This window comes from Neopsephotus bourkii, unplaced genomic scaffold, assembly GCF_033783945.1.
Source record: "Neopsephotus bourkii isolate Nb327-2 ecotype Australia unplaced genomic scaffold, CSIRO-AGI_Nbou_v1 NB_911, whole genome shotgun sequence".
Lineage (NCBI taxonomy): Eukaryota > Metazoa > Chordata > Aves > Psittaciformes > Psittacidae > Neopsephotus > Neopsephotus bourkii.
The window spans coordinates 2,552,654-2,568,088 of NW_026901405.1; the positions used below are offsets into that span (position 1 = coordinate 2,552,654).

Sequence of the window (15,435 nt, forward strand, 5' to 3'; positions counted from 1 at the left end):
AGATACATAGGTGAGGGTAGGAGCAAACCTAGCTGGAGCTGGGGAAGAGTCAGGAAAGTACGTACACAGAAGAAAAAACCTGATGAAGAACACTCAGGACAAGGAGCTGTAGAGAAGGTTATATGTGACTTGTAGACAGACTTGAAACAGGGTATAAAGGTAGACCTCAAGGTGAAGAGAGAGAGAGACTAGAACTGAATTTACTTACTCAAACACTAATGGAACCTGCAGGTCCTGGGCAGGACTAGGAACAGAACAACAGCAATGGCTTGGAAGAACTGGGGAGAAGAATCTCTGCCCATTAGACATGTTTTTATCTTTAGCATCTGGAAAAGTGCTTTAGATTCTTGAGCATGTCTATTCTTCTGCTGACAAAATATGTTTTCCCTGCCAATAGGTCCCTCTGCTTGTATCATGGAATTCCTATGTGATGCAGTCACTCATTTACATAATTATTAACAGGTGGTTTTGTGTTCCTTATTTTCTGACTTAATATTCTGATTTGTACAAGTGATGAACATTTTAATAACTGCAACTGAAATCAAAATTAATGCTAAATTTCCCCTCCTCCCACAAAAAAGGGCAGTTTTGCGTTTCAGGTTGGGCATGAAAATTTAGCAGCTACTTCTTCTCATGCTTTCTTAGCTCTCCATTGCGCCTCAGAGAGGAGCTATGAAAATAAGAGTATTGTTTATAAAGCATTAAGATGGGTACAGTGGAGGTCATGAGGAAATTAATAATTCTGCATTTGAAGTAAAGTTTGAGTAGTCTGACAGGAGGCCACCCACTGAACGGAGTGACAACAGGAAAATATTAAACACCCGCTCACTAAATGAATACCAACAATCTAAAGAGGTTTGGGAAAAAAATAGTGTGCCATCATATAATTGCAGCCAGTCCCATAAGGTATAGATAGGAAGGGAGTGATTAAAGGGTGCACAGACAGCCTTAGTTCTGGCACTGAGGTGCTGTGTGCTTGATTTTGCAATGTTTTTAATGTTCTTTTAATGCTATACTATTACTATATAATAATTATTATTATTATTGGTATTATTATTGTACAATAAACATGGATAACCAACCTGTAAACTCAGCTCTGTAGTTATCAAGACAAGCTGCCTGAGTCAGTATCTGGTACCATTTACATCTGTGTGAAGTTTAAGTTAAGTTTTTAAGTGACATTATACCCTTCAACTTGCTGAGAATGAAATGTGAAATGTAGTGTGTAACCAGTTTTAAATATCTTTATAATAAATCTGCCTTGAAATACTGCTTTGTATAAACCCAGTGTTACAATGGTTTGACTAGAAGAAATAATTTATGACAATAAAAGTGTGGTATGGCTAGGGGAGGATAGAACAAAATTCATTCAATCCAAAGGCAACTTGGAAACTAACCCCAGTGACATCCTCTCAAATGAAATTACCGGTACTTTGAATTTGTACCAGTATAACTGAGATCAGATTGTGGCTCTGCATCTGGATTTTAAGCAGGCCTGTACAACATTATGATGATTAATAATATTTGTAGCTGTGCAGGCTAACATAACAAGGGTAAACAAAACTTATTATTCAGATCTTAATTTAGTTTTCCATGGTGAAGTTAGTGATGGGGATCAGGGAATCTCTGAGCTCTGTAGAATAGTCCACAGTTGGCTGAGATTCATAACACAGAGTTTACTTTTCCTATAAATCATAAAGATATTGATTATTGCCAAAGGCAGGATATCTCCATTGGCAGCTCATACATCGCTAGGGCAGACAGGAGGTTTTAGATCACGCTCTGTGTATGTGGCAGTGCAGAGCCAAAACGTTCACAGGGAAGGGCATGGCCTTGGAGACCTCTCTGCTTGTGTGGTGTGTGGGTAGTCATTGCTAGCACAGGCTTCCTTCTGCTGGCACTGAGCTATCACGTGAGGGCCAGATGCGACAGCCCCTGGCTCTCCAGCCTGGAATCTTCTTGGTTCTTTATGCACATCATCAGTTCCACTTGTCTGAATTTGTGGAGCTCAGCCTCCTTTCTTCATTCTGTGAATTGGTAAACAGAAAGATGCTGAAAAGTCAAAAGTGTTCATTTCAACCCTCTGACTCACTAAAGAATTTTAATATCTCTTTTCAAGAACGGCCCACGTTTCTCAGGCGACCGATTAACCAAGTGGTGCTGGAGGAGGAGGCTGTGGATTTCCGGTGCCAGGTGCAGGGGGATCCCACACCCACAGTCCGGTGGAAGAAAGATGATGCAGACTTACCAAGAGGAAGGTGAGACCAACATTCATGTTCCCCACACTTACAAATTCCAACTATTGAGTAATGCTGGAATCGCTCCCTACTACTTATAGTTTGTTATTTGACATTACGGCCAAAATTTATTTCCCATAAAGTGGTCTTTGGCACCACAAAACCTGTTCCAGAGCCAGCTAAGCAGGGAAACCCAATCTGAGTTGAGTTGTCCAGGTAATGGATTCCTGTGGAAGGAAGAAAAGTGATGTGTAGGTATTGCGAGCAAATGGGTGTTCACTGAATTTACTGGAGAAAGATGTTTTAGGAATGTACTGGTGATAACAGCCTTCATAATAACGTGCTGATACCAAAGGGAGAAAATTTGGCTGCAGAGTTGCAGAGCCATTCCATTGCACTTAGCAGGATGAATTGGAAGCGGAGTGCTGTGGTAGGCTTTGTTGGCTTCTTGGCTTATATCTCTTAAGTCTCAGAGAGAAACCTTCCTCTTGAGGAATCAAAATACTAGGCTAGCAGAAGTGGAAAACAAAGTTGAAATCTGGAACAGGCCCCTTGTGTTCAAGAAAGATTCATTTAGTCTGGAACAAATGTGGAGAAAATTCCAAGGAAAGTAGGAGATGAGAGTCTGTCGTAAAAGGATATTAAATTATCTTGGCTCCTTTTAGCTGAGAGAACAGAGCTTGGTCCTTGCTTTCTGGAACTTTTTCTAGTTTTGATGCTGAATCATTATTAGATTAAAAGATGTTAACACAGAAATAGTTCTGGCAACAGGAATTAGAACCCAGGTCTGCATAACAAAACTGATCCTTCTGACCCTGTGACACCTGACTCACTTTTGCACCATGCTTTTAATTTCAACAGGAGACATGAATAGTGCCTCTTTTTTTCACTCACCACAATTGATTGTTCTTTCTTACCATGGAAAGACAAGGGTTGGTTATACCTGGGGTGTTGCCAAACAAATTTGAAGAAAGGAGAAAAAAAATCTAAAACTTCTGTTCTTTAAACCAGTGCTTTAAACACTGGAGTTACATAGGCTGGCTGTCAGTTGGTATTTCTAATCCTCCAATCATGATCTTAAAACAGAGTAGCTGCAATGGTGTTTGTAGCTAGTTTGTGTTGTTTAAAAATTGCATAGCTGTTTTGCTAATTGTATTGGTAGATGTATATGCATGTAGTACGTAGAATATTTTGAAGATCAGAATTTTGGATGGCAGGATGAGGTTTTTTCTCTTTGTTTGCCATTTAACCATGCCTTGTAGCGTAGTCGTAGTAAATACATTGCGTTTCTGTGATTTGTTCTTACTGCCGTACTACTTCCGTTGTTTTAAATCATGTCTGCTTCTAGGTCTTATAAGCAGAAGTAATGGAAGATGAACAAACACTGCCTTTGATTAGGTTTAACTTTTTATTCGTTTTTTTCCAATGACTATGTTCCTCTGTTTTCTTTTATGTCTGATTGTGAAAAACATAGTATTGTGGCCTTAGGGGTAATTTTTACTATTCACTCTTGATGTATTTGTAAAGAAGAAATGTAACAGGAATCATAGAAAGAGTTTTCACTGGGCTTTTAACTAGGAGAAGGTTTGTCAGATACATTCTGCTCATAATCAACTTCAGACTCAGAACTACTCACAATGTTTTGCAGTGTTTTTGCACTGTTTTTTACCATTTTATTAACTGTGTTTCAGCATCTTCAAGCAGAATGTGGGGGTATGTCTTCATTTATCTCTTCTTCCCAGAGCATCAGAGGGGTGGGTAAAGAAGGGCCAAGGTTGCCAAATCTCACACTGGGGACCACCTCAGGTAATAGACGACTACCACTGCCCCTGCCTGTGTAGCAAGTTACCACCACCTGAGCCCCATGGATTGTGGTCATCTAGTAGAGTCCAGCATACACTAAAAAAGCAAACATATCTGATGATCAGGACTTTATGGTTACTTTTCTCAATTGTATTCATTTGTATAGCAAGGTATATGAGCAGAACCTTCACTGTCCAAAAAGTGGAAATTTCCAAACCATGCTGTATGGTACTTAATCAAGGAAGATAAACTTGGAAGGCCTAAAAGAAAACCTGTTATTTTCTTCTGGATATTTTAATGCAAGCAAAGAAATCTGCTCAGGTGTAGTCTAAATGAATAGATGGATGAGAAAATGATAATATAGCAACTTTATGCATTAAGAAGAAAATTTCTTCTTAGAAAAAGGAAAGTCTTTTCCTCCTTGACAAAGTGGGGAGGGTTTTATTTTCTCTTTTTTTGAGTCAAAACCAAAATTAGCTTTATCTTCTGAGCTCCTGTATTATAAGGATCTGCAGTTAAATATGAATCCCTCAAGGAATGTCCTTTTTAATTCTTTCTATATACAGAAATTCTTCTGAGCATATCTGTGCAGCTATTTGTCTTACAGTTTTCAATATCCATTTTCTTGTTTCTACACCTAACAACGTTCTTTGCACATCTGTCTGTTTTTATTCTGTTAATAATTTTCTATGGCTTCATCCCTAGATTATGAGACAATTATAGTAGGTACCTGTTTCAACAATTAGTGCACATTTTCAAATGTGTCTGTTGTTACTTCAGCTTTCAGAAGTGTTTAGTTCAGTGCTAGTAAAGTGGAATGAATCGAAATTGTATATGCATTTTGTTTCTGTGATTCTCCTGGTGAATGCCAAAATCAGTGATACTGCATCCATAGCCTTCAGAAATCCTTCTCTGTTTTTCTGTCTTCTTTCCTTTTAGCTTTTTTTAGTGACACATGTGAAAGCAAAGAGAAAAGTAATCACAGTAATTTCTGGTGACAAATATAAACAGTATTGCTGCACCGATTGGTGTGTTGAGTAATAATTGGAAAATAATTTCAGGCTGTTACAGTTTTAATTATAAAGGTCCCTGGTGAACTGTAAGCATCTCCAGTTGCAATTGGATTGAATGAGGGGGGGAAAAAACAGTTTCTAAAGTAATTATTATGTTTGAAAATATGACTATGAAAAAAAATGTAATTTGGCCATTTTGTTGAAGTTTCTATGTAATTATCCAGAAATTTATGAATAACCATGCTTTAAAACTGAAAACAGAGGGACATCAATTTATTCTGAAGGTGCAAGGCTTGCTTCCAAATTTTAGTTATTTTGAATTGATGATAGAAACCGACTATGATAGTCTATATTTTGAATTTAAAACCTTGAAAAGGTTCTTATAGTGGAAGTTTTCAAAATGCCTGGGAAAAATAGGTCTCACTACCAGTCAAGGAAGTTACTTGTTCAACATCTTGTACACCTGACTTGAGGTTTCAAATACTGTGGTATACACCATGGAGCTCTTCTGTGTATGGCTGGGCAGAAATTAAGGTGGTGGTAAGAAGGGCCAGTGGGAAACCGCTTTGTGACTTATGCTCTTTTCATAGTCCTTTTACTATGAATTTACTGTACTTTCATTATGGATGTATTACATTCTTGAAGGTAGAAAATTCTTCTTAGAGACTAAACCAATCCCAGAAACTTAAAGCTCACCATTAACAATGCTGATACTACACCAACAGGCTAAAACAAAGTACACCGCTAAGTCTGGGATGTTTAAAGGTTTTTTCCCAGAAGCTGTTGATTTCAGACCAGTGACCCAAGACTGAAATTCATTGTGAGTCAAGGGTAGAGGCGCATGGTGTATATTTTATTTTAATTGCTCTAAAAATTCAGCATCATACCATAGCTTCCACAGTACACAAAGGCTAGGGAACAGTTAATCAAGTATAACACACGTCAAACTACTGGAAGTGAACAGGGTATTGTGGGGTCACCAGTCCTATGCCTTTGGTTAAAATATTAGGTTCACTCTTTCATGCATGGAGTTTCTTTTCATTATAACTGACACAAGGAACTGGCACAAAAATCGTACTAAAGCCATTCAGACAATTGTGGCCATGTATAATGACCAGGACCTATTGAAAATTAAACAAACCTAGTCTTCAGACATTAAAGACTTTTTCCAGCCACATGTTCAGGTGGTTTCCACTTTGATATCTGCTTGGCAGAAACAGAGATGACGCTTTCCTGCTAAGGAGCTGATGGTCTCCTGTGTGGAGAGGAACTCAGTGTGTCCTGGATCAGCTTCTGATTTGTCTGCTTTTTAGTCCTGGTAACAGGAAGAAAGCCATGTTATTTGAGAGCCTCCAGTATGAGAGTGGCATATCTGTGAGTAGCAATTGAATCAAAATTTGAATAAGGTTTGTACAGCGTTTCATGTCTTCAAATTTTCTAGCAAAGCTGAAGGGAGCAGCTGCATAGCCTGTAATTACATAGCAAGTAATATGGACTTTTTATCTTTTTTTTTGGGTGTGGGGAAGTGCAGAGATTTTCAGTTACAAGTTAAAATTTATGGCACACTGTAATAACTGTTCAAACCTCTTACACAGAAGAAGCTAGCAGTGCCAGCTCTTTGGGAGAGTGAGGTTAGCTCAGCAAATGTATTTTTCAGCTGCCTTAAAAATGGCTGAGTAGCAGTCACATGGGCCTGTTTGGTTTTTTTTTGCATTCCAGCTCAGAACAGCTGGTTTAGCTCAGCAAATACATCTTTAATGAAATTACAACCTGCTCTCCTAAGTTGCATTTACAGGCACTGTCTGATTAGAGGAATATTGTACTAGAGATGAAAAGTAGCAACTGCACCAGCAGGAAGAGGTGTTTGTTTTACACACCTCTTATGCAACATGAGCGTAGGCAGAGAACCAAGAGCGTTGCTTCAGAGCGAAAATGGTGTGTAGTTTACACACAATATATTGCTAAGTCTTAAGAGATTGTAGGTTATTAAATGAAATAAAGCAGTGACACACAGCAGTGAAAATCATAAACAGCACAGTAACCTTTCTTATTTACTAAAATTAGGAATCTGTGGAAAATTATTTAGGGAAATGCATTCTTAATGCATAGACTTAACTGTATGTCAGCTCCAACAAAAGTCTGTGTAGGTGTTATTTTTTATGTCTCTGTCTTGCTGGTTTTAAAACTGGCCTCTTTGTGCCTGAAAAGTAATTGTATACACATAGCCTGTGCAGAAATACTGTCTGTCATACTTCTGATAGGTGTGCATTTTCAGTAATTACTATAATTTCTGTGCTTTCATCTATGGCTTCTTGTGAACTCAATACTAAGGGTAAATGATGAAGTTTAAAAAAATATGTAGCTGTCTTCCAAAATCCTTGGAGTGGATTTAAATGATACTGAAAGCAAACCTTATCCCAGTAAACTCAGAAAAAGCTAGATTTTCTAAGAGTAGATAGAGATAGGGCCTGATAACCAGCGATGTTCTGCATTTGCATTTCTCCCCTGTGGTGGGTTGAGCCTGGCTGGACACCAGGTGCTCATCAAATGCCACTTTATCCTTCCCACACCTCACCTGAACTGGGGAGAGAAAATATAACAAAAGGCTCCCTCTTATTCCCAGGCTCAACTTTACTCCTGATTTTTTGTACCTCACCCCCACCAGTGACACAGAGTAGTGGGGAATGGGAACTGTGGTCAGTTCATCACATGTTGTCTCTGCCTCTCATTCCTCCTCAGGGCAGGACAGTTGGTAGGCATCTGCCATCTAACCAGGGTCAATCCACCACATCCATGGTCACAGGATAGCACCTGAAAGCCAGAGAGACAGTAATTTTTAAGAATCAGCACAGTGCTACATAATCCTATTTGTATTCTGTAGATGGAAGAGTGAGGTATTTAACTGCAGCGTCCTCTAGATACAACTAAGGGGAGAATGACCTTTCCATGAAATATTAGTTAATAACACTACAGTGCTGTGTGCTATGGTATAGCTAATCTCTGTGCAGACTGCAACAAAATGCAGTCTAATGTGTATTGAAAATTAATTAAAAGAGTGTGTTTTAGTTGTGTAATGGATATAATCTTTGGTTACATCAGCAAATTTCTGTTGCAATTAATAACAATTAATGGTTTTAAATAAAGGGTCAGGGAAAAGGGTTGTTTTTCATATTAGCTGTATCACATGTCCTATTCATCACCTCTGGTTAGATCTAGTATGATTTGCATGCCCATCTTTTGTTTCCTTAGTGAAAGTATCAAGAAAAGATTAAGTCCCTTTATGAGGAGCATAGGGGAGAAGATTGGATGAACTTAATAGCTTGTCAAAAAAGAGACAGTGAAAGAAGGAGGTTTAATATGCCATTTGTATTCTTACTTACATCTGGAGGGAGTACAGGTTGTTTTCAGAGGATGTTGTTATCTTGGGTTTAATGCAGCGCATGTCTGGCACAGGGCAAGCAGCAGCAGTACTTGCAGAGAATCCATGTACCCTAACTGAACGCAGGCAGATCTCAGTGTAGTGCAGTGTAAGCATATTTTTAGCTGTTATGTTGAATCATTTGAGAAAACTACTTCTGTAAAGCCAGAGATATCATTTAGAGATAGAGAGGTGAAGAGGGGTAAAAGAGAAGCAGGGATTGGTTGTTTTTTCTCTATATAGTGTCAAGATGATGTAGGCCAGTGCTGGTGGGGTACCCCCTTCTGTTGTTCTTTTGGTTGAGAATACCTCTTCCCTGATTAATATTTTGACTGTTAGCGATCCCTTCCTTTTCTGTAAGTGAAAACAATATTCCTTACAGTTTTCTGAGGAAGCATAGCCAAGAGAAAGTGTAAATTAGAGTATTTTTTATGTTTTAAATCCATCAAGGCACGGCCTTGAAGCAAGTCCTGTAAATGCATTGTCCGGCAGTTACTCCAGAGTTCTACAGTCTAACCCAGTGTTATCTGCCACTCAGTTTGTATGAAATATTAAATGCTGTGAGCAAAATGTTAGATGTGTGGCTCTGCTAGACTCATCAGCAAAGAAATGGTTAATAACATTGACATTTAAATTGGCTTCATGTTAAGTGTCAGTCCTCACTACAGAGCTGAAGAAGAGCTATTGTTTCAGGCAGTCTGTTTGCAGATGCATGAAAACAGTCTCCAGTTGGTTACATAAGGGTCAAGGTTGGGCAAATAGCTTTACAACTCCATGGACAGCAACCATAAAGGAATTGTGTCCTGCCTACATGTTTTCTCTTTATGCTGTGTGAACCACTGGTGATCTATGAAGTGATGACTGGCAGTGCACTTGAAATAGGGTTGTCACAAGAGAATGTTTTATTTTTTAATTCTCTCTTATTTAACATCCTAAAATTGTTACATTTCAGGAAATTAATGAATCCACTAGCAGAGTTGTGAAACAAAATTTAATGCCAGTAGTAGCCTTAAACATGGATTTCTCTGAATTTTCTACTCACAGAATCACTTAATTCTACTTAATGTAGAATTTCACTCAAAATACTCATTGTAGTGCTTAAAAAGCAGAGTATATGAAGTAAAAGCTTAGTAATCACATAGTTTATACATTGTATTTATAAGTTTCAAAATATTGAGGTAACCTGCTTTCTTGAAGGGTATAAGGACATCAGTTTAAGACCACTATTATCAGTTTATTAACTATTTAAATTGCAGAATGAAAATGTGAATATAGTTAACTATGCAGTTTTTCTGTAAAACCCACAGAAGAGCAGGAAGAAGGAAGCTGATAGTTATGTTCAAGTGGGACTAAGATTCAAGAGCTCTGAGCATCATTGATACTACTGGAATGACTGTCCTGCAGGGATTTCTTCTGCTGTAACACGTTCTATCCCTTCATGAGATACAAAAGTTTTCATCTCAGTTAAAAACAAGCAAAAACTGTCTGTTAAAATACTGCAAGGTTAAAGTTTTAACCCGAAGAACTACTTTCCAGTCCCTATTGTTAAGTCCTATTCTGAGCATTACTTAACAATAGAAAAATGTGCTTTTTAATGGTATAACTTCTGGCTCAACTGCAGTGTTGAAGGCACTTTCATTAAAACATGAACATGACTTCATCTTTAATTAGCACTTCAAGGCTGGTTACTGATTTGAAATACAGATTAGAAGATGCTCAGTTCTCTGATAAATTTATTGGAATCATTTATCATAGAATCGTTAGGGTTGGAAAGGAGCTTAAGATCATCTAAGGCAAATAATAATAGACAGGACAAAACTAATTCTATTTATTTCAAACTACTCATAATCTGTGTGCTCACGTTAAAAAAAGAATGCATTAAGCCATATTTAGTGAGTGCAAGATGCCACTCTGGGCTCAGACTTTCTTACTGTATCCCAGCCCTTGCAGTATCATTTCAATTTTAAACAAAAAGGAGATGGACAAATCCCAGTGTTTTGCTTTTCTTTAATTTCAGTGGCATGTGCTGAGCAAGTAACCCTGAGAATCGAGGGCGCTTTTCTAACAGATGAATTTATGGCATAGGCATTAATAATGCAAATCTCCCCAAGTGCCTGACAAATGTGTCTCATCTGTGAGGGAAGGGACTACTTCTGGTGATAGGAGGATATGTCTCCATGCCAAGTCATTACATGGTCTCTTAGCTCATACTTCCACCGACGTTCTAGTTTTTGAAATGTGAAGCTCTGTCTCGAACTCAAATCAAATCAGAAGCCCATTTTGGATAATTATCATGTAGTAATTCTGTGAGTACTTCTCTGTTCAGACAGAGATGTAGAGGTAGAATACGCAGCCTGCATCAGTTTAGAGTTTACTGAGTCACTGATTTGCAAACATATGCTTTGTTCTCAACTTTTGCTTGTTGCCAAATTATTTCAAAGCAAATGAAAAAGCAGTCTTAATTTTTTTCCTTGGTTCTCTTCTGGGTGCACAGCTACTGATGCTGTGGGGCACTAGTTACGTGCTGTCACATATGGATGTTTGGATGCGAGAGTGGTACCGCACAGTGCAATGCTTCCGGAGAAGCTGTAAACCACTATTTCCTTTAACATAGGTATGGTTTCACAGTGTTGGCCCAATGACTGTTGTATACATCTTTGATGAGATTTAGGCCATTTCATGGAATTTAGGCCATTTTACAGAATGCCTTGATTGTAAATCAACAATACAGTGCAGCATGGGTTTGTATTTTCTGTCATGGCAGTCAAGTGTGTCCACTATAAAAAATTACAAATAATCCGCAGATCACAACTCATAAAAGATTTTGGACTAAAGCAGAACCCACTTTCAGTATATTATAAAATATCTAAATAGTCAATCAGTTACATAAACCTATATCAGTTATTTTTCCGGTTTCTTGGCATAAGTTCAGTGAACCATTTTATATGACTGCTTGCACATATGCCTCACACAAAGAAATTCAAGGCAATGTCACATTGCTTTATACCTTTCTCTGCAATGAGTGGTGTAGCCAAAAAATAAATGGGAATCTGTTGTGATGTGAGTGGCAGCCATCCTGTCAGCACCTTGTGGATAGCTCCTGGTAGCTCAATTTATCATAGCTGTAAGCACTGTCTTAGAGCCACCCTGCAACAAGCAGCCTTGATTTCAGGGCTACAACAAAGTAATTTGAGACCAGTGCACGCAAATATATACATCTCTCTGTTGCTGATTCAGGTTTTGGTAGGGAGAGAAAAACAGAGACTCCTTTATCTTTGCCTCAGAAAGCTGTCAGTCGCATGGGTTTGTGCTCCTTTATTTTTCCACTTATCAATACATGGAATGGAAGTGAAAAAAAACCCTACTCTTTCTTGTAAGGGAGCTGGCAGTAGAGGTGGCTGCATCACTGATGGGAATGCAGGTGGAGGCCCTCTGTTCTGCTTCTGGATCACACAAGGCTGAAGCAGGTAACTGAGCTCATGCTTCCTGTCTCACTGCAGTTCCTCTCTGGCTCCCTCCCTCTGGCACAGAGAGTCTAGGAGCCAGTGAAAAGCTGTGGCACTATACTGGGAGCTGAAGTGCCAGCACCACAAAAGAGAAGTGGAGACAGAAGCTTAAGCCTCCTTAACTACCTCCTGTTTACTCTGGTTTTGGCCGGTAGCATCTCTCTGTTTGGACTCCCTAATCATTTATGTTGTGAGTAATCTTGGAGCTTTGTGCGTGTTTTGCAAAACTGCCTGGCAAACAGGCAAAGGAAAACAGAGCAAAGTCATTTTTATGCCATCTCTAAAAAAAAGGAAGCTTGCAAAGCCTATATACAAGGATTATTCATTTATTTACTTATTTTAAAGTAATGCTTTAGAAGAAAATAGGGGTCTGGTATAAATTGATATACATTTTATTGAAGCCAGTTTGCAACAGTTAAGATGTGACGTTTTTCTCTTGTAAACTCCTGTAGCAAGAAATACGATTTTTTGAGTTGGAGTTGTTAAATTCAGTAATGCCTTCTCACAACTTTAAAATACACTGGTGAAGCAAGTGCTGTCTTGTACTACCAGTTGGACCTACTTGGATATCTAGGAATTTGCTGACTCCAGCTGCAGACACAGTTTTGCTACCTGTGCATGTGAAAGATAAAGAGGTGCATGTATTTTTATGCATAGCTGCATGCACATTTTTGACAATCTGAGAATGCAGGGGTTCTGTGAAGCACTCAGTAAGATGTATACCAAATACAAAGCAGCACATTGCTAAATCTATCTAAGTTCAGTAATTTTTTGTTATTCAGTAACCATGGAAAAGTGGTGACTGAGTATGGACAGATCACTTTTGAGTGGGTGGTGGGGGGAAAATTATAACTGTGACAAAACCAGTTCAATTCAAGAGCATTCTTAGATGCTTAAGCCAATGCATGAATTCAACCTCAGGATATTAATTTGTGATCCTTAAAAACAGTTAATGTGTTTTGTTGTTTTGTGTTATTTGGTTGAGCAGATGGCAATGGTTTTGACACAATTAAGTTTTTTATTTTTCCTCTTTTCTTGCAAAAAGACAAGGCTCTTTTTCCCACTTTGTCACAGCTGGTTACCAATCAATCTCAATTCACGGTACAGTGATGATAGCACATGTTGTTCAGGGGCCAAATCTGATTGGGTTGCATTTTCAGCAGTGTTTCATACGAAAAAAATTGTGTCTGTATGGCAGTGACTGTCAGCATACTATTGTACAACTGTCATTAATCAAAACCAGCAACAATGAATGCATTCATATGTGCCAGAAACTGCCAGATTTCACTCAAAATCACCCAATTTCTATTAGAATTTCCTCACCAGCAGTGTTTTCTCATCTGCTTGTTGTCTGTCTCTTTTTTCCTTTCCAGTTCCCTGCCCACCCTTTCCTTCTCGGTTAATTAAAAGCAGACTTGCTCTAACTATTACTGGTAGAACAGGAATTATGTAACGTGGTGCCCAAAGGTGGCTGGTTTATATCTAAGGCTGTTTGAAAGACCTCTCCCAGCTCAGTCTGATGGCTGAAGTCTGAGCTGAACCAAAAGGTTAAGCACCTCCAAATGTTTAGCAAAGAGAAGTATTTAAAATCAGTTAGATGGCCATAAACATGTGGAACTGGTGTCTGACACCCTGTGTTTTTAGCTGAATGTTGGCATTAATTGGCTAGGAGTCAGCAATATTTGGGCAATGTGTCAGAAGGTGTTTCTTGACACTGCACATATTCTGAAGGCATTACCTTCTTAGTGCACTGTCAGAGTTAAGGACCAGCTTAACCAGTAAAACCTGGTTTTCTGCCATTCCATCATCAGTCCAAGAGTGTGGTAATATCTCTCTGTGATTAGGATTAGCAGTCAGAAGCTCTGATCGTGATTCCCAAGTGTTCAGTAGCACTAATCCAGATGAGAGTGAACGCCTTCACAAACTCAGGTAGAAGCATCTTGCTATGGGAATATAAAACCCTGGGGAAGAGAGGAGGTGAGACACTCTTCAAGACAGATGTTTGAGAAGCTGAAAACATATTCAGGCTTCACTCCCTGTTACTTCACGGTCCCTTTCTCACACAAGCCCCGTGTGCTTCCTGCTTCATCTGTCAAAGCTCTTCACCGAACCGTGGTGACTTCTGGGGACAGTGTGGGTGGAACAGATGACTGAGGGGCAGCGTTTCAATACTTCAGCACAGCAGATGGTTATAATGTCCCATGGGTCCATCTATGTATGAATCTAATTGCTAGACGCCATGTTCTGTCAGGGTGGTCCTATATCCCAGTATGGCCTTGTTGGAAGAGCAAACCAGGAGAGCTGGACCTGTCCTTAAAGTAATTGATAACTGGCCTGAAATAGTGACATGTTTACGCCACCCTCTGTTTCACGGCCCAACAAGAAGATGATGGCTGTACCCGGCTCTGCGTCCTGGCATGCCATGCAGCCTTTGCACAATGTGCATGATTGGCAGGTGCAGACATAAAGGCTGCCGAAGCCTCCAAGGCAGCTGGCTGGCATGCCTGCACCAGCACATTGGTGACATGAAGAAGAGCAAGTCAGCTGCAGCCCAACAACAGACTGGAGGGCCCTGTCCCAGGCTGCCTGCATCCCAGTTCAAGCAAGCACTCAGGTTCACTCCCACTGCCCGTCTGGTTTTCTCTCGGCAGTGGTAAGTGAAACACAAGGATGTTACTTGTCCCAAAGAAAAGCAATGTAATCAATGGCTAATTGTTGCCCAGGTTTATAGCTGTGAGTCCTATATCCAGCTCATGTTTATATTACAACAGATCTTAGTTTTTTTCATCTTACAGGAGCTGAATGCAACTTTATATTTCTAGTCCCCTAGGGCTGGCTTCATGTCAAGAAAATAACCATTTTTTCTTGCTGCAATTCTATGTTCGCCCAAGGCAAATAACTGCTCCATCATTGTGGGGTACTGTTGTCATATTCTTGAGATATTTAAGGGAGGCAATTTGCCTTTTCTGTCTTATGAAAACAGTGGGTTCTACTTGCCATTGACTAGTGCAGCACAGCATGCAAAATAACATAATTTGTGAGCAGGCAATAAGAAATGTTCCTCAACTGCATATAGCTGTTGAATGTAGTTGTAATAGATCTGTACTGCTCCAGACGCTGCACAGTAAGTTCTCCACTGTTCTCCCCTATCCCCCTCACTGTCACTACACTAGCTAAAAATATTACCCCTAAACGTTTGCGATGGCATGTACTTATTCTTCACCTTAGCATGTCTTATTCGTTAGTTAAACCTGAGGTACTGCATTTACATGTGATTAAATGTAACTCCCAACAAAAAGGTATTGTATGTGTTTGTGCTTATCTCTGACACAATGGTAGACCTCAGTTTGGTCTTTCTAAATGTTTTTGTTTTGCTGCTCAATAGCATGTACTTAGTGAATATGGAATGATGTATTGTGGTGAGTGTCAAAAAGATGTATTGACTTGTCTTTATTCTT

At 39.2% G+C, this 15,435-nt stretch overlaps 1 protein-coding gene across 19 annotated transcripts in view; it reads left to right on the forward strand.

The window, feature by feature from the left end:
• The window catches only part of ROBO2 (roundabout guidance receptor 2), a 1,066,866-nt gene that overhangs the window by 932,414 nt on the left and 119,017 nt on the right, over positions 1 to 15,435 (forward strand). For all 19 annotated transcript variants that reach the window (XM_061357715.1, XM_061357704.1, XM_061357703.1 and 16 more), the window contains one exon: positions 2,120 to 2,258. In XM_061357715.1, coding sequence (XP_061213699.1) covers positions 2,120 to 2,258 — 139 coding nt within the window. The remainder of the gene's footprint in view (positions 1 to 2,119; positions 2,259 to 15,435) is intronic.